Here is a 19,601-nt window from a genome sequence, read left to right on the forward strand (position 1 = left end):
GGGATTGGGCCCTCTCATTCTAGTGATTGTCGGTCTCGGGCACTCTCCTTCCAGTGACTGTCTGTGCCTCTGACAATCTCATTCCACTGACTCTCTGTTTCTGACTGTCACTTTGTCTATGGAGAGATTTGTCAGAAGTGTCTGAGAGCAGAACTGCTCTAGTTGGCCATGGCAACCAATCAGAGCTCAAGTTTCATTTTTGCACAACTGTTACAGCTGGTCTCTGATTTGTTTCTATGGGTAACTGGGCCAGTTTTACCTCTGATACTTCTGATAATTCTGCCCCTATCTCTGTATCTCTGCCCAGCTTGCCTCACACATAAGAATCTTATACTCATTGTCTATAGTAACCAATCAAAGCTCAGAGCTCATATGAATGACCTGTGGCAGAACAGCAACCAATCACAGCCAAGCTTCCAACTGCCGCAGCAGCAGCAGACAATGGCTTCTGTATATGGTGGGTAATAAGTGAAATTTGGAAAGTGCTGAGTGAAAATTTGGGCTCAAAACGTGGTCTAAGAGGTTCCCTGAGTCACAGGGAATGACTGTGTAAAATTTGGTGACTGTAAACGTGACTTACAGATTCCTTTAGCGGACATACATATATACGCACACATATACCCTCAGCTTTATATATTAGATGGCTATGTGTGTAGTATTTTACTGCAGATAATAGCTCTTACAGGTGAGTAGTAACACAAAATAAAAAAAGATATTATTTTATTGACAAAAGATTTTACAGACCTTTCAGTGCTGTATCTCTAAATTTGAATGTTTGTCTATAAAAGTTAATGATTTAATGACCTATGGTTGTTTTTTTTTCAGCTTTAATTTACACTTCTGTGGTGGAACATTGATCGATCGCCAGTGGGTTCTCACTGCTGCACATTGCTTAGAAAGGTATTTTAAAAAAAAAATAAGTGTCATGTGTCAATCCTGTATTTTAGTCATTCTGAAATATTAAGTAATATGAATAACAGTTGTGATATATACAACAAGATAATATATTTAACCAGATCAGTCATTATATTCTGTACACAAATATATACCAGGAACATAACCAAAATATAGATCTATTTATAAACACAAAACATAATTGTGAAGGATATACATGAATTAACTCAATCATGACCACTCACTGATGAAAGATGTCAACAGAGACAGGTCTTGAATTAGAGCGGGAGCGATTAGAGCGGGAACAGGACCATGTCTTCACTATCAGACACAGCTGGACACCCTATGGTTTATTAACGCTTCTGCCTTTGTATTTCTTCACTGCATTGAGCTAAAGTAACTGAAGTAGCACTATGCAGTCAATGCAGGAGCCAGCGGTGCTGCCGGCTCTATAGAGCTGCCAGTAACATGAACCCTGGATCTGCAATCTGCAGGAGTTAATCAGAGATGTTGGGTTTGCTCTTACCCCAATTACACCCCAATTACAGGTGAAAACTAAAACGAAAATTTACCTCATGGGGCACATATAAAGTAAAAACAAAATACAAACACATAAAATATGAATAAATATTTAGAAATAAACATTAATATTTCTCAATATAATTAAAAAAACACTGCCATACTGACACAGTTTGCCTGAGACTCAAAACAACCGTCACACATTAGGGAATTCATTTATAAAGTTGAAAACTGGAAAAATATATACTACACATTTAAAAAAAAAAAATTCTCCAGTTTTTGTAACTTTAACCCCCGAAAATACTAAAAAGGAAAAAAGGTCCTTTAACATTTTTTATTTATCGTATATTGCAAGTTCATAAAATTCTTTGTGTACTGCCATAGGAATTTGTTTTAAAGTAAATCCTTTTGAGAGAATTGCCTCAAATCAATTTGAAAAGTATTGCCTTTTTAAAGCAAAGCAATAGCCAGTAGTATGTCTTTTGAGAGACATTCACTGCATTTCACTGTGTATATTCTTGGCAATAGACACTGAACTGCACCTCTTATTTGCATTTAGGGGTACAACGATTGATTGATTGATTGAGTGAGTGAGTCCTTAGTGCATCAGCCAGGTGGCAGGTTGTGAGTCTATATGGAAGTGAGAGAATCAATTGTATGTGTAAGATGCATGTACAATTGATTATAAAAGCAGTGTAGGTGGACATGTGTCTGTGCGGTCAAGCATCTGCATATTGTATTTAAAGGAGCCTGAGTAGAGGAAGAAGAAGCCATGGGATTGTGCAGGAGATAAGTAATGAGTTAACAGTAATGAAGTGGGAGGGGCTACTGAACTCACTATTGCCGTACTGGTGTGCAGTATTTTTATTGCTGCTATATAGTTATAGTGCATTATATATCCTGCTGGTATATATTTATGTACAGTATATTCACTGTTGGTAAATATTTATGTGTGTGGTATATCCCTTGATGGCATGTTTTCAATATTGGACAGTTAGATGGGTGTGGCTATAAATATTTATGTGCACATATATTTCAGTATTTCTTATATTTGGTGTGTGCAGTGTATATATGGTATGTGTAAATGTGTGTGTAGCATTTATTTAGTCTGTGTAATTGTAAAGTGAATATGACAATCGTGTTCATAAATATAAGCAATGTTATTTCAAAGTAGCACAGTATATTAAAATATACAAAAGATTTCATATTTTTACAATTGTAATTATAATGCTTTGGTACACAGGTCTAATAGACCGGCATCCTACAAGGTAGTGCTTGGAATCCACTTGGAAAAAGGGAATGAACCTTCCAAGCAAGTTTGTGATGTTGAAAAGTTATTTTTGGAACCCAGAAAAGCAGATATTGCCTTGCTGAAATTGAAGAGGTAATATTCAAAAAACACTGTACATGGTAATACTCTTATAAATAAATGTATTTTGTTTTATGTAACACACATTTAGAGTTACGCCAGACGCAGTTGTCTATCCAGGACAAACTGAATTACAAAGAGGCCTAAAACAAAGGAGTATTGTCATTATGTAGAAATCAAAAAATCTACACAAGCTTAGAGCATCTTTACTAGCAGTGCATTGTAGGAACCCCCATAATGTACATTGATAATAACTGACATAGTAGACTGACTTTGCTTGCAATTTACTGTGTTTATATGAACTGTTGTGTGAGTTCATTTTACACTTTATACAGTTTGGAGTCTTTTTTCACAAGTTCTATGCTTTCCTTCGCACAGTTATACAGGTAAATAATTTAAAGTGAACCTGTCAGCAGAAATTGACCTAACCAACCACTGCCAGTTTTGCATACTCAAAGCATGTTTCTCTCCAATGAGATGTAAATTGGCTGCATAATGAAGGTGGAGATCTCAGTACTGAGGTCAGGACTCAAAACTCCTCTATTATCATTGACATCATTCAACAGACTTCTACAGACTAGTTTTTTTTACATCAGAGGAGGTCTGAAGCTGGGGAGGATGACTTCAGTGATGAGTTCTCTGCCTCCATGACTTTATATGTAATGCACAAATACAATTTACATCTTAGCACAAAGTTGATTTTCTGGATAATGCCACCATACTGGGCCATGAGAAACATCAAGCAGCTAAACACCCTGCAGATCATGACATATCAACAGTGGTTTATTAGGTCAATTTCTGCTGTCAAGTTACACAAGTCTATACACCAAAGTGTGAAAAAGGGTACTCACATATAACAAAGCTATATAAATTTGTTATTTCCATGATTGTAATGACCCATTGAATAAAAGCCATGTGTTATTTGGGTAGTACACTGAAAGAAGGAAAAAACAAAGCCTGTCAATGGCACTGCATGTTTTACTGGAACCATAAACCTCACTGTTGTTTCTACTCCAGCCCAGCCGTAATAACAGATAAAGTTCTCCCGGCTTGCTTACCAACCCTTAATTATGTGGTACCAGATAAATCTGAATGTCACGTAACAGGATGGGGAGAAACTCAAGGTAAATAAAATGTATTATTTTAACTACCGTGTATATATCCTCGAGTATAAGCGAAAAAAAAGGGCTAAAAAACCCAAAGTCTGTTTATACACGAGTCTATGAAAAATCCCAATGTACTTACCTTTCTGATGCCCCCCCCGCAGGTCCTCTTCTGTCTTCAGCCCCGGCTCCATCTTTCAGCTCCCCGCATGGTCCCGTTGCACAGACCATGACGTCAGCCGCTTACCAACATCATAGTGTGTGTGCAGCCATCGGCACACACTATGATGTCAGCAGGCGGCTGCGTCATCTATTGGCACTATATAAATAAAGATTTATTATTAATATCATTTTATTTTTGTGCTGAATGTTTTTTTGAATGTTACTCATTTGTCATTCAGGTCTGCTATATTAAACTGCCTAACTTTACAATTACAAATTCTTTCTGCATCCTCCACATTTCTTAGAACCAATGTTTCTTCGGCCCTCTTGTGTACAAGTACAGAAATAGAGTGATATATGAATATAAACATTGTTTGTCTCCTTGTTCCAGGCACTGGTGGTGATGGTGTTCTTAAACAAGCTGATTTCCCTGTGATTGAAAACAAACTATGTAATAGCCCTGAATACCTCAGTGGTCGAGTTAAAAGCCACGAGCTATGTGCTGGGAATCTCCTGGGTGGACATGACAGCTGTCAGGTATGAAACATTGTTAGGGAACAGTTATTATCTTCCCAGGCCTTTCCTAGTCTATACAGACATGTATCCCTATGTAGAATGTTATTTGTATTGGTTTTTATAAAGACCTCAAGTTTTACCACAAACAAGTTCCCTTGGAGTTGGATTGTATTTGCTTCTTGTGCAAGATTCTTTTCCATGTGATATATAGCTTACATTTAAAAAATTACTGCAACCACATCACTAAGGCCCCTTTCACACTGCAGTTGTGGGAATGTGTATAAAGTTTGCAGACGGATATACGTCCCTTAGACATGTGTGGCCTCATACCGTACACTGAGAAAAGATAGAGTATGCTCTATCTTTCCCCATGTTTAAGGCTGGGTGCCATGCAGCAGGGAGTCGCGCATGAACAGTGTTCACCCTTCCTCCTCCCCAGCTTGCTGACGTAGTGGGAAAGGAGCCTACCATCTTATTTCTATGGTAAAGCTATACAGAGTTTATTTATCGCGCTGGCGTATGATAGCCCCGACACCCCTCCAAAACAGCCAAATACATCAAGAGGCTTCGGCCTCTTTGAGAAGTCGCTGGCTGCAGCTAATGTTCTAACGCGAGTATAGGAATGCCCCATGTCACGCCATTCCCCCTCAACGGCACAACCCTTCACACCCCTCCACGTACCCCTGGCATGGAGGAGGCGAAGGAGAAATAATAGCAAGTGCTAACAATACATCTTTAGTGACGCAGAAGTCCTGATAAATACCCCACCCAAGTGTTTAAGTCAATTATTAGACATGATTTAGTAATCCAGTTTGTTAACTGATAGCAAGCAACCAGAGAAATAATACATTTTGTTTTGATACCTTCTTCCTGTATATTGATTTTTTTAATTAAAAAATGTACATAATTTATGTGGAAATCTGCTCCCTTTTGTCTTACAGGGTGACAGTGGAGGACCACTAGTCTGTTTTGATGGAGCGAAGTATGTCTTACAAGGGGTGACTTCCTGGGGTCTTGGTTGCGCACAGGCAATGAAGCCTGGTGTATATGTACGTGTGTCTTCTTTTATCCCATGGATTGAAAAGACAATGAAGGAAAACTAATGAAGAAGTGATAGATGAAGCAATTTATATGCTAATGAATAAAAAACTACTTTGTGTCTAGTAGTCTTAACGTGTACATCTATCGGATCTTGTATAGATACTCTTGTCAAAGCATTCCACTTTCAAGTATATTTTACTATGCAGAATATTGATGTCACACAAGTCAGAATAGCACAAGTGATATGAGACCTTCAACAGTTTTTAAATTTTGTCCTGTACAAATGATTGAAAAAGGCATAAATATTAAAAAGAAATTCTTGGTAGCTGAACCATATGTTTTGAAAGTTTAGGCCCATTTATGGCAGTCGTATATTTAGTGACATAAAGAAGAGAAATGTAATATGCCATGGGCTAAAATAAATTAATTATCATGTTCTTGCCACCATAATAAAATTTATTGGACACATTTTTCTTAAACCTTATTTTTATATTGTAAATACATTTCTTTTGGAGAAACTATATTTTGGTCTACCTTCTTTTCAAGGCATATCAAATGTTTCACTTTCATGTGACTTCTCAGGATAAGGTGCTGTGTGTGGACCAAACAGATAGTTTTGAAAAAAAAAAAATCATACGCAAGTTTTTCATGCCATGGTTATGACGCAATTTTATGTCAGACAGGACCTAGCACCTCACACACATGAAGATGAACAGAATATTCTATAGGGACTGCTACACAGTTTCGGGAGCACAAAATTTTCTTTCTAGCCCCCACGCTTGCTGAGATATAAGATACTTGACCATTATAATCCTCTCCATGGTCAGTAAGGAGGGGCTGGAGAAGGAGAGGGTGCATGTGTTATGATTATTATCACTGACAAGTAGAAGATTATCATAACACACACCTTCTCCCAGCACCTCCTCTCTGACAGTGCCTAGGACTATGATGGTTTGATATCTCAGCAACTGCGGGGGCTATAAAGAAAATTCAAAGTGCCCCTGAATCAGTGTAGCAGTCCCTACAAAATGGTATGTTCATCTTCATGTGTGTGAGGTGATGAAAGGTCATTTTTAACTTGGGGCAGAGCTTCTTAGTATGGCACAGCAGTGCAACTAACAAAGGAAACGCCCCTTTGTGAGGTGTAAGGTTTACAAAGTGGTGTAAGGGTAGCAGCCATGACTAAATTCTAATTTAAATTTGGTTGTACAATGTGGGTACAACAGACCCCTGGTGGATGTTGTATGTCACTGGAGAACTTCTTTAAAGGGGTTGTCCGAGAGTTATGAAAATTAACTTAAGTGGCCGGAGGGGGCTGCTTAAAATAATAAAGAACTACTTACCTTCCGGCGCCCTGTGGGTGTACCACGCTGCTGATGCTCCGGTCCGGGCGCCATGTAAACAAACATGGCCGCCGGAGCAGCGCTGGACTCAGCTTCCGGCCGGAACCGACAACCTTCCAGCCCGCATTCACAATGTTGTGAATAGGGATGGATTCTAGTGGTAACTAGAAAGTAGAAACAGAAATACACAAGGGCTTGTGAGGAGGTTTGAGTAAGGTTAAGTTTAATGTTTTTAGTCTAGTAATGGGAAATAAATAAACCTACATGAAACAGTAAAACAGAAAGTTTACAGAAATATCCAAACATTTACTTCACATGTTTTCTTAGCATAAATATCATGTGACACAACTTAAATTCAGAGAATTAACAGCCTTAGGTAAAATATCTAAACCTATTTTCAAACTTGTTACTGAGTGTGACTAACCCTGACAAAAAAAGAAGCTGTGTTTTAAGAGTGCCCCGAGCCAGATCAAAATCTTCTCAAAATTTACAAACCATTTATAAAAATCTGATACTTTTATACAATGTCTGGAAAATTTAAACTGAAGCTGTCACCTGTTAGCTGTTGAGAGGTTTCTATAGCCTATGCTATGCTGATACAAATGCCTTTGGCAGCATTCGGAATCATTTCATCACTTTACAAAACTTTATTTCACATTACCTGGCTCCCTGCCAGCAGAGGGTGGTGAGTCCCAGCTCAATTAAAAATCAATTATAAGTGTAAATCAAAACAGTATTTGGCATTACCCACCTTTTAAAAGAGCATCCATTCTGTTAGGAATACCTGAACAAAGTCAGTGAATTTTATGATGAATCAGTTAGACAAAAGATAATGCTTTACTGCAACAGAAACATTTGTGTAGGAGGAAAGACAGAGAAAAGCCACAGGATACAATGACTAAGATATACACTCACCGACCACTTTATTAGGTACACCATGCTAGTAACGGGTTGGACCCCCTTTTGCCTTCAGAACTGCCTCAATTCTTCATGGCATAGATTCAAAAAGGTGCTCAAAGCATTCCTCAGAGATTTTGGTCCATATTGACATGATGGCATCACAAAGTTGCCGCAGATTTGTCGGCTGCACATCCATGATGCGAATCTCCCGTTCCACCACATCCCAAAGATGCTCTATTGGATTGAGATCTGGTGACTGTGGAGGCCATTTGAGTACAGTGAACTCATTGTCATGTTCAAGAAACCCGTAGGCTGTGGCGTTGCAACGATGCTCAATTGGTACCAAGGGGCCCAAAGAGTGCCAAGAAAATATTCCCCACACCATGACACCACCAGCCTGAACCGTTGATACAAGGCAGGATGGATCCATGCTTTCATGTTGTTGACGCCAAATTCTGACCCTACCATCCGAATGTCGCAGCAGAAATCGAGACTCATCAGACCAGGCAACGTTTTTCCAATCTTCTACTGTCCAATTTTGATGAGCTTGTGCAAATTGTAGCCTCAGTTTCCTGTTCTTAGCTGAAAGGAGTGGCACCCGGTGTGGTCTTCTGCTGCTGTAGCCCATCTGCCTCAAAGTTCGACGTACTGTGCGCTCAGAGATGCTCTTCTGCCTACCTTGGTTGTAACGGGTGGCGATTTGAGTCACTGTTGCCTTTCTATCAGCTCGAACCAGTCTGCCCATTCTCCTCTGACCTCTGGCATCAACAAAGCATCTCCGCCCACAGAACTGCTGCTCACTGGATGTTTTTTCTTTTTCGGACCATTCTCTGGAGATGGTTGAGAAAATCCCAGTAGATCAGCAATTTCTGAAATACTCAGACCAGCCCTTCTGGCACCAACAACTATGCCACGTTCAAAGGCACTCAAATCACCTTTCTTCCCCATACTAATGCTCGGTTTGAACTGCAGGAGATTGTCTTGATCATGTCTACATGCCTAAATGCACTGAGTTGCCGCCATGTAATTGGCTGATTAGAAATTAAGTGTTAACGAGCAGTTGGACAGGTGTACCTAATAAAGTGGCCGGTGAGTGTATATCATTGTGTCTGCACAAGTTTTTAGTCTATCTTTGCGCTAAAAAGAACATCTTTGGAGCTTGAACATGTGTTTATGATGTGTTTGCGCCACTTTTGTTTTGCAGTTGCAATTTGTCAAACACTTTAGAAAATTTAGCACCTAAAGAGGCGTGGTAGTGCTTAGGCAGAGTTTACGCCACATTTATTACTAAGTTGCACCACAATTACACAGCAAAAAAGATGCAGCTGTGTGTACATCCTGAAAACAGACCAGAGTTACTAAATGGATTATTTGGTGCATACTGCACATTAGTGAGGCAAACTGCACTAGTTTTCATATATCCTGGCCGGTGCATCTATATTGTATCCAAAATCTCTTCAAGTAAGAGATTTCAAAGAAAAAAATCACAAAAGAAAAAAATCACAAGAAAATTTGCTGTGTGCAGTGCTAAGGACCATAATCACCATGGCTGGTCACTTATTGTAGTAGATGACAATGATAATGTGCACCACCACTGGGTCTGTCCGGAATTATGCTTTCCAAAATGGTTGAAAAACCTTGTGGCCGAACTTCTTCAAATTCTTTTTGCAAGTATACCTAAAAATACTTATGCTGTTATGTCACCAAATATTGCTGTGATTCAGATCTCTATAGTGGTAATTCACTTAGTATTTTGTTAATGGAAACAAATTAACTATTCATGAAGACAGTTTTAAGCTGAGTTCAAAATGTTATCAAGATGTTATCTTCTTTGATCCAGAAACAGTGCCATTGCTACGAAAATAAAAGTTCTTTTTAAACATAATTATGCATGCCGTCCTCCCACCCTCCCGCTGGCTGAAATCTTCAGTGAGGGAAGCCGCTTTCGTTTCACTCATGAAACTGCGCCCCTAATGTAGATAGCTGGCTTTCGGCCAGTGGGAAGGGGAGGGAGGAGGACAGTGTTATTCGCACAGGAGGCGTGCATACTTATGTGCAGACAGAGCGCCAAGCATTCGAATACATACAGCCTGAACCCCAGGCCCCTCATTTGAATATTTTTATAACTTTTATTTTCTTAGCAATAGCACTGTTTCTGGATCAAAGAAGATAACAGCTGATGTAGAATGAAGCCAGCATTACTTAAGTGAGATCAGATTAAAAACTGTCTTCTGCTAGTGGTAGATTTCCTTGAAGAGCCTATACCAATCTTAAAGTGTATTTGATCTTTGGGCTTCCATAATCATGTCATTGTAATGTAAACTACTATTTTATGCCACATCACCTAATTACCTAATGCAAATGACTAACTCATAGTGGGAATAAACCATTCCACTGCATATAAAATTATAGCTTACTATGAGTAGGAGACTAAGTCTTAACAGTCACCTACTCTTTATACTTATATTACTAATCTATATTTCTAAGTAGTTCTCTGGCTGTCCTCTACTTTTGAACATTTAAAAGACACCATAGAACAGCGATGGCAAACCTTTTAGACACCGAGTGCCCAAACTACAACCAAAACCCACATATTTTTCGCAAAGTGCCAATGCGACAATTTAAGCAGTAACTTATTACTACCAGCTCTTTCATGGGTTTAAATTGTATAGGCACCTGAGGACACCAATACAGTAGAAATAAGGAGAAGAGGTTTGGATTATTATTGTAGCTTCCTTCTGGGGTCCTGGGCTGCCTGGGACTGCAAGAGGCCTTGAGCCCTGTCTGGCGAACTCTACGCTGGGGTGATGGCAAGGGTGCCCATATAGAGGGCTCTGAGTGCCACCTCTGGCACCCGTGCCATAGGTTCGCCACCACTGCCATAGAACATCACATCACAAATGTTCAAAACATGGTTTTTGAACATGGTTTTTTGGATTTGATATAACAAAATGTTTATTGAAACGATAACTGCATCACCTATAAATAGAAAAGGGGTGGGAATATTTGCTGTACACAATAAATAAAACATCTATTAAGTATTTGTAAAGCAATTGTAAAGGATTGTATGTGAGGTTTCCACAATTTCTACATCTCCAAATATCCCTGCTCAAAGATCCAATAAAATAATCATGGTAATAAAATATATGATTTGGGGCAGGGTTGTTTTTGCACCAAAATTTATGACTTTGGGGCAAAGAGATGGCCTTCCACACCCATCAGATTCATTTGCAGATAAATCCGCTGTGTAAACCCAGCCTAGATATAAAATGCTACGGTGCTGCAAAGTGGTGATTTTAAAATATTGTACAGATTTCCCAAGCTCTATGATAATGAAGAATAAAGTTCATAGTTACATTCTGCATAAGTGCTGTAAATATGCAAAATGGCAGCGTGTGTGCAAAACTAGTTAAGATTCCCTTTAAACAGTGTAACAATAGTGTGACAAACAGAATGTATGCTGCTTTCGTCCATATACAAGGAGCAGCTATATTACAGATCTTAAAGTATATTTTATCACTTAAAATAACCGTGCACTGTGTGAAAATACAAATTTTATTTTACGTTCATATGTATAGCATAGTATAAAATGATTACAACTGTTCCCACTAGTTGTTACTGCAACACATTGCTTCTTATGCTGCACATTCTAGACCTAGTAGCTATGTATATTTAGATACATTTGCAAAACTAGGATATTTATTTCATTTGACTTTACATTTTCAAATGCATTCAATAAGAGGTCATAATTTCACACTATCACTTTTTAGATGACTGTCAAGAATAGGGGTGTCCATCTTCTCTTTTTTGTCATTTCTCCTTGGCCTAAAATTAAAGGTTTAAATAAAACAATTAAATAATCTAAAAAGAAAGAAAGGAAAATAAGTTTCCAAAGTAAAGGAATTAAGAAACCTGCGAGTACTGTATAAACTTTTCCTAATCTGCCCCAAAATATAACTTTTATTTTAAGTTGTTATTTTTATAAATAATATGAACTAATAATAAATGAGCAATTTGCATTTATGTGCTAATTATGCTAAATTATTTGTGATTATTGACATTTTCACTGACATGATCAGAGTTTTCCACTGGAACAGTTTGCTATAATGCCAGGGCTGCTGTTCAGGCAGTAGATAGGATCTGTAAACCCCCACAGATCTGTAACCCCCCCCCCCCCCAAATCCTCTGATTAACCCTTTTGGCCAAGGATGAATCTCATATGTCCTCACAAGTTGGTACCTCAGTGGCCAATGATGTATCACATACATCCCTCTTTCATATGATAGCATGCAGATACCCAAATATTGTTTCCATCTGTAGATAAACATGGAGGAGGGGTTCACGAACTTATGTTCATGTTATTAACTATTACTACCCCTAACAATCAAAGAACACTCTTGTTCTCTGACTGTCATAAACAGACAGATCTTTTATTTTTAGTACAGGAACAAGAGGATGAACATTTGATCCTCTGCACCTACTCTGGCTACATATTGATGCTGCCACTGAAAATGTGTCCATAAAGTGGCATGGGTTGTAAATAGAAATGCACCTACCAGGTTTAAAAAAAAATGTATGTGTGTTATGTGGTTTAGTATCATTCTTTATTCTGTAATCTTAGTTTTATTTGTGCATGTCAAAATTGTAAAAATTGCTCTGGTCAATAACAATGCAAAATTTCTATAACCCAGATGTCTTTTTTCATTTGAATATAGGCATTTGAGGTAGCCATGACCTCTACAAATGTTCACATATTACATTTAGCTGTAAAATAATTATTCTCTGTTTGGGGCATATTTTTGTTAAAAAAAAAAGTAAAAGCATAAAAATTGACTTAACAAAAATCTACATTTTGAATCAAAATTGTTGCCCATGTCTATTAAGTTCTTAATACGATTTTGAAAATGGGATGAGATGAAAATATGTTTTTGTGGGGATTAGTGATATTCTCTATTCTGAAATTTTTTTTTTTTTAATCCAAAACATTTCCTAGCCAATAATGATGCAACATTTCCAGAACCGCTTTGTAGGGAAAGGGTTAAGAAGTGAATCAGCAGTCAAATCACCCCAAAGGTAAAAACAACTTAGTGACTGCACTTTTTAAAGGAAATATACCATCAAAATCAAGCATGAAAAACCCCTCAGTGCTGTAGCTTCACAAGCTACTACAATAAGCATAGCAGATCTCCCCTCCCCCTGCACTACCTGCCGCTGCTAGACTACACAGGCAGAGAGAGGAGGGCGTTGGGAGAGACATATTCTGCTCATTGTAACAGCCTGTGAATCTGCAGTGCTAAGGAGGCCTGGTAACGCCCCCAGAGTCCTTTTGGCTCATTCAAATAATTCCAAATGTTGATTTAAGAAGGAAGAAGGCCATGGATCGCAAATATAAGATGATTGCGACAATCACGGTGCCTGGATCTATGAGTAAGTGCCCCTGGTTTATCATGCTTGATTTCTTGTAGATTTTCTTTAAGCTTCCAAGACATTCCTTTCTTAAAGAGATCTATAATTTAAAAAAAAATGTAAAATTTTATGCAAATGAGATTCTCAGTGAATGCTGTGGCATTGTTTACTTCTTTCTGTTTCTTCTTTTAACTGTGATGTTAATCAGTGCGTATTAGGGTGCTGCTAGGGCATTTTTTGCTGTAAAACAAACCAACTAAGAAGAGGTGCGAAGTAATATAAGACTACATCACAGCATATAAAATAACACTATGGGGGAAATTTATCAAGAGCTGGCGCATGATGATACTCTCCCTGCACGGCAAGCTGGAAATACAAAGATGCTCTGGCTTCTTAGTATTCCCAGCATACAGATTAATTCTACTCCATGCACTGCCTGGAATAGCACAGTAAAACTGGGCTCTAACCTGCCTCAAAACTGGTTACGGGTAATGCTTCAGCACAGGGTGTTCCTGGCTTTGCCCAGTCCACTCTTCGCCCCTACTGTGTTGTCAACTCTGCACCCATTTCCAACCACTTGGTGTAGAGGGAGGTGACATAAGGAGGGGGTTCAAGGAAATTTAAGGTAACTAGCATGTCTAGGAATGCTAATTTTTTATTTCTACCATATCAAAAAGTTCTGCTGATAAGGGCATTCAGATTTATTTAACAGCAATTTTTGGCAATTCTGTTGGGTTGCAATGGATATGTGCAACCTTAGGCCACAGACTTGCAACAATTTGTTTTTCAACACATGATTTTTTTGTATGGATTTCAAAAATTTTTGATTGCCAAAAATTGACCTGGACATTCAGGCACCAATGACCATTGGTCAGGAAGAGGTTAAGTGAAGCAGGGACCAACCACAATCCTGCTATAAGGCCCAAATATTCCTAGTTACACTACAGTCTATAAGATAAGTTAATTGATTCTTAGAGAACTATTTTAATACAATATTGATAATGCAAAACACAAATATGATATTTACCTGCCAAGATTCTCAACGTCTTCAATTGTCTCTGGTAAGGAAATGCCCATTGTCTCAGGCAGTAACAATACTAGACCACCACAAATAAGACCAAGTATCCCTAAAAGTAACAAAAAATGTACATCTCATCACTGCACATTACGGCTCCAAAGTAACTGCATCTGCCTTGTTAATTCTGAAGCCAAATTTTTTTTGCCTAAATTGTCCTTTAGAATATCTAAATATTGCCAATCTAGGTGCATTAATATAATATTTTAAAAGTAAAAGGGAAATGTATGAAAAATTGTTGTTAGCCTGGGGCATAACAAACACTATAACAATCATAGCAGCTACAATGTGGTCTGGGGTGTCAGGAGTAGGGTATGTGCTGTGCAGTATCACATTATGTAGCACTTCCTCCACAGTACAAAACTTCACACGAAGCTATCCACTCAGAGGAAAATGTTGTGAGTGGGAACAGCCTCCTCTCCGAAACCAGTATACTGCTGCTTTTGGTAGCAAAACTTATTTTGGCAGTCAGTAGCAGATTTCAGCTGTACAGTACAGTGGTCACCACCTATTAAGCAGATGGTTCTGTCTACCAGACTCTCCATACACCAATTCGCATCCAGGTAATGTAATTTTACATTGACCGATCATGAAGGGGCTAATAGGGGTCAAATTTGGTGGCAATATCCCTTTAATATGCAGTGTTTATTTACCTAATAGTAAGCAACAAAACACATTGAGCATACCGCTCACTCACGTGGACCTTGAAGAGCCGCAGGAAACACCTTTGTGGAGTCCGGTGCACAGATTCCGAATGGGCTTGTCGGAACGCCCCGATGCAATCAGAAAATAGGAAAAGGTAGAGATCGGCACTCCAGGCTTTCTAAAACATTTAGTTTCTTTATTCAAAATCCATTAAAATATACGAGGTAGTCATAGTGCATAGTCCATAAGACCAAAGACTACCTCGTGTATGTTTTAGAAAGCCTGGAGTGCCGATCTCTACCTTTTCCTATTTTATTTACCTAATGTGTTGGGAAAGCCCCAGGTCCATGTGTAATAAAGAATGCAGTGTTGCATGAATTCATGTAAAAAAATCATACTTTTTACTTTCAAGTAGCACTTGTGTTTTTATTTTTTACTGTATGCCTCTGTATGGAATAGCACAGACAAAAATGTGAAAACTCACATTGGATACTGCCAAAAGGAAGCCAAAAGATAACACAACACAACCTAGTCTTCGAGTATAATTTATGTGTCATGTATTCCCTCCCACTATTCCTTGTGTATATATTGGAGATTATATTTATATAGTGATATAGCTATGATAACTATATTATATGATTATATAAGAATGGATAATTAGTTTGGATCTTACCAAATATGATGAGAGGAAGTTCCACCCATAGCTCTGCTAATCGGAAAAGTAAAAATGGGGCAATAATTCCTCCTAAGTCACACATGCCTGAGCACAAGGATACACCAAAGTTTCTGCAAAGTTTAAAAATAGATTACAACTTTCACAGTACGGTTATATGACATGGAACATTGAAGTGTTTAAAGCCAATTATACTACAAATTGCATTAACTTGCACCAAATTTATAAACTGTATGAGAAACCTAGTCTATCTTCAAATCATCCCTTTACTGTAAAGGGATTTATATTGAAATTTGTGATTCGTGTGAATTTTGCAGCTTTCTTATATGTCTTGTTAAATCTTGTTTGATAGTGCCCACTTTCTCACACTTTTCCCAACTAATGCAAGTAGCATGCAAAGGAGCAAAATGTGGTGTCCATAGAGTTTTGAATGCCTTTTTTGAGACTTTTAGAATTTTAAAGATATAGGCCTACATTTATTGAAGCCTTTGCGCCAGTTTTCTGTCTGACTTTGCACTAGAAAGAACAACTGCTTACACATGTATTTATAAAGTGTCTGCGCCATAATTATGCAGCATGAACAAAGTGCAATGAAAAAAGGTTCGTTCTGTCGGAACAGTGCAGGGGGCGCCAGATTCATGAAGAACGTGCACCACAATTCCTGAATCTGGTGCACCATGCTAACATCACAGGACAACTGCACATAGTACAGACTGCACTGTTTTTGATAAATGTGGGCCATAATGTGCGCTGTCATTTCCAGACTTTTGAAATATTAAAGGAAACGAAGGAAACTTGGAACACTAAACCACCCACATGCCCTTAAGAAATGATCGTTTGGTGTCCCAAATTGGGCTGAGGAATTTTTTTGTGTGCACATAAAAAAAGGTTACACTCCCCTTGTACCTCATTCAGACTGTTGTCTGTGCACTCTGACAAATGAAGCCGGTGTAGTACCGGGTTATTATACCGACACAACATGAGAGGAGGCACTTGTGCAGGATCTGGAGATGTGAATCCTACGCGGAACTCACATCTAGGTGAGTATAATAGTTTATTATTTTAATTTTTGCTCACCCACAGCCCCCATATGGACCTGTAGTTGATTTAGGTCCCCAAATAGATCTGTCAGGTCCCCTTTAAATATATCTGCACCTAGTGGTGTTTAATGTTTACTGTTTAGTTATATTTTGATCATATCTAGCAAGTAATATTCAGAAATTAATAAAATAAAAGTAACTTATCTCTTCTGCAGGGGTGTAACTATAGCGGTAGCAGCCATAGCAGCTGATATGGGGCCACAGTGTCAGGGGGCCCCGACATCTGCAGTATTGGGTGTGTACATGTGTGTGGTGTGTATATACTGTATATATGTTTTTATTCTCTATGTATATATGCTGTGTATTAACTGTATATATATTTATGTTGTATTAGTGATAATCATGTGTTTATACTGTGTGAGAATACAAATATGTATATTTTTTTAAGGGAGAAGTGGGCCCCATTCAGTAGTCAGGTATGGAGCCCTGTATGTTCTAGTTACGCCCCTGCTCTTCAAGCCAATGAAGAGCTTGTAGCTGGAATCAGTCAGTGACATCACTGCCTACAAAGTAGTATCAGGGTAAAAGCTAGATGTATAATATATTTAAAAAAAATGTAAACTCATAACTGTTAAAGAAAAATTCTAACAAAATATAAATGTTGTATGAGATACCATTTAATTTTCCATCCTGCTATTTCTCTTGGAGGCCTGTGCTATCAGACAAACTCTACACTTATAATACCTTATAATGAGTCTTTATTCTAATAGTTTGTCCACCATGTCCTTCAAGATACAGCCACTCTCCAACACTGGATCTTTTGTTGTGTATACTTTATATTAAAGGGAAGCCCTGGCTTGTTGTCACAAAGAGCTGTCTCTTTGGCTATTATTCTGTAATAGTGTGTCTCCAGCATCTGTGGTGCAGCTGCAATGTTAAAGACTAGATAAAAAGTTGCTCTGTTTGAGAGGCAATTGCTTAGATTTATATGCTGATTTTGCATGTGAAGCCTGTAGGAATAAAAAGTATTGGTGTAAGATCTTTCATCCAGTTATAGGGCCAGGAAGGACACAGGAAGATGTGTTACAAAAATCAAGTAGTAGATATTAACAATTTGATGTACAAAGTGGAATAACTAGAGTCTTCTGCCCCCATGTAGTGATAATATTCCTTTATGCCCCCCACAAAATATTAACACCCTCTCTGTGCCCCATAGACATGAAATAATACAGATAGGCATTTTTTGTGGGAAAGGGGCTGGGGAAGTGATTGCTGCCCCCTGTTTCTGCTTCCACACAAAAATTGCTCATCTTTGAGCTGATATAGATAAAGCAGAATAGGTATAAAAAAGCCTTTTTAAATTTTATGCCATTGAGGGGGCATTAGCGGAGTGAGAGCGGGCGGCAGCGTGAGTCCGCACCCGGTAAGTGCATTGGACGTAGTTGGCTACTATAATTTATAAAAAGTAAGGCACCGTCTTTGAGCGCCGTCAGTAAATATTTCTAATTAGTGGAGCACCAATAGGACCCTGAGTCCCTGGAAAAGGGGTGTGTTTAATGGGTTTAAATGGCCACAGTGTTTTACATGTGTGAACCGGCAAGCCAGATGAAACGCCGAGTGCGCGAAACAGCTGTCTTTGTTGTCGTTTTGTGAGTCCCTGCGCCGTCCGTCCCCATGAATTGTAAACTACACATTTTGTTTTTGTAAGTATGCACAATTAAATTGCATTGGAAGGAGATAACGCAGTGAGTGCCATTCCATTACCTCTCTTGAATACTTGGATTTGTCTACCCTGGGAATTAGACCACCACAGTTCTCCTATCTTTTCCCTGAATCATCAACTAGCATGTCAGTCACTGGTAACCCTCTGAAAGGATTATAACTTAACAGTGACAGTAACACCCTGCCGATTTAAGTACACATTGAGTAGTGCCACCCAGCATATCCCTTCTCCGTACATATACTTTTATTAGTAAATGCAAGCATTTTTAGTACTTACCCCATTTTAGGCACCCCACCTGCTCTCTTTTTAACCTTTTTCTTATTACATGTCCTTTTCCCCCCTTCTAATTGTCACTTTTTGTCCCCTTTCTTAAGTTCACCTTTTCTTGCCCCCATTCTTAATACATACTCCCATTCTTATTAAGTGCTCCTTTTTGCCCATCTTTCTCTCTTTCTTAAGTGCCCATGGCACAAGCTGTGGTCGTGCAATGGCATTGTCAGGATCAGGGGTAGTGGACCGACTGTACCACCGCGTGCGATTACGTAAGCTGACACCTGGGAGCTGAGTCTATGGCCCCTTCCACTCTTGCGTTGCAGATCACGTCAAAGTCTGATCAAGATGCAATCAGGGTTTGTTCAGTGAAAATCTGACATTTTGCATCAGAGTGCAATCAGTTTTCAGTCAGAGTTTGTCCAGTGTCTCAGTTTTTCACACGCGTTTTCAATGCATTTTCAATGCAATTTCAATGCGTTTATCATGCGCAGATAACGCGCGTGAAAAGGATTCAGGACTGAGCTCTATTTTTTCTAATGGCAATTGATCAGTGAAAAACTAATCGCACCTGCATTGCAATTGCGTGTGTCTCAGAGTGCAATGCATTTTTGATGCGTCTCCATAGACTTATATGGTGCGTTTTTCTCTTTCACTTGCGTTTTTTGACTTGCAAAAGTAGAGCATGCTGAGATTTAAAAAATGCAAGTCTGAAAAAGCCCATTGATTACAATGGATCAGAGTGCAACGCAAGTTCTGCACGTCAAAAGCATGCACAAAACACACGTGTGAAAAACGCAAGTGTGGAAGGGGTCCATGTGGCACCCGGTTTTCACCAGGTCACTCCACATGCGCGAAATCTGCTTGAGGCGGTGGCAACATACAGAGCCGTAAGGCAGAGACGGAGTCATGGACAGGCTAG

At 38.8% G+C, this 19,601-nt stretch overlaps 2 protein-coding genes across 3 annotated transcripts in view; one reads left to right on the forward strand and one right to left on the reverse strand.

Annotated features, from left to right (window-relative positions):
- Positions 1–6,072, forward strand: part of PLG (plasminogen) — a 56,301-nt gene extending 50,229 nt beyond the window's left edge. The window contains exons 15-19 of the mRNA XM_072141312.1: positions 826–900; positions 2,657–2,797; positions 3,800–3,906; positions 4,439–4,584; positions 5,505–6,072. Of these exons, the coding sequence (XP_071997413.1) occupies positions 826–900; positions 2,657–2,797; positions 3,800–3,906; positions 4,439–4,584; positions 5,505–5,666 (631 nt within the window). The 3' untranslated portion in view covers positions 5,667–6,072. The remainder of the gene's footprint in view (positions 1–825; positions 901–2,656; positions 2,798–3,799; positions 3,907–4,438; positions 4,585–5,504) is intronic.
- A 1,077-nt stretch (positions 6,073–7,149) lies between these two features.
- SLC22A3 (solute carrier family 22 member 3) overlaps positions 7,150–19,601 on the reverse strand; it is a 73,547-nt gene continuing 61,095 nt past the window's right edge. For both annotated transcript variants that reach the window (XM_072141314.1, XM_072141313.1), the window contains 3 exons: positions 15,647–15,759; positions 14,281–14,380; positions 7,150–11,672 (listed from right to left, as the gene is read on the reverse strand). In XM_072141314.1, the coding sequence (XP_071997415.1) occupies positions 11,591–11,672; positions 14,281–14,380; positions 15,647–15,759 (295 nt within the window). In that variant the 3' untranslated portion in view covers positions 7,150–11,590. The remainder of the gene's footprint in view (positions 11,673–14,280; positions 14,381–15,646; positions 15,760–19,601) is intronic.

This window comes from Engystomops pustulosus, chromosome 3, assembly GCF_040894005.1.
Source record: "Engystomops pustulosus chromosome 3, aEngPut4.maternal, whole genome shotgun sequence".
NCBI classification, from domain to species: domain Eukaryota; kingdom Metazoa; phylum Chordata; class Amphibia; order Anura; family Leptodactylidae; genus Engystomops; species Engystomops pustulosus.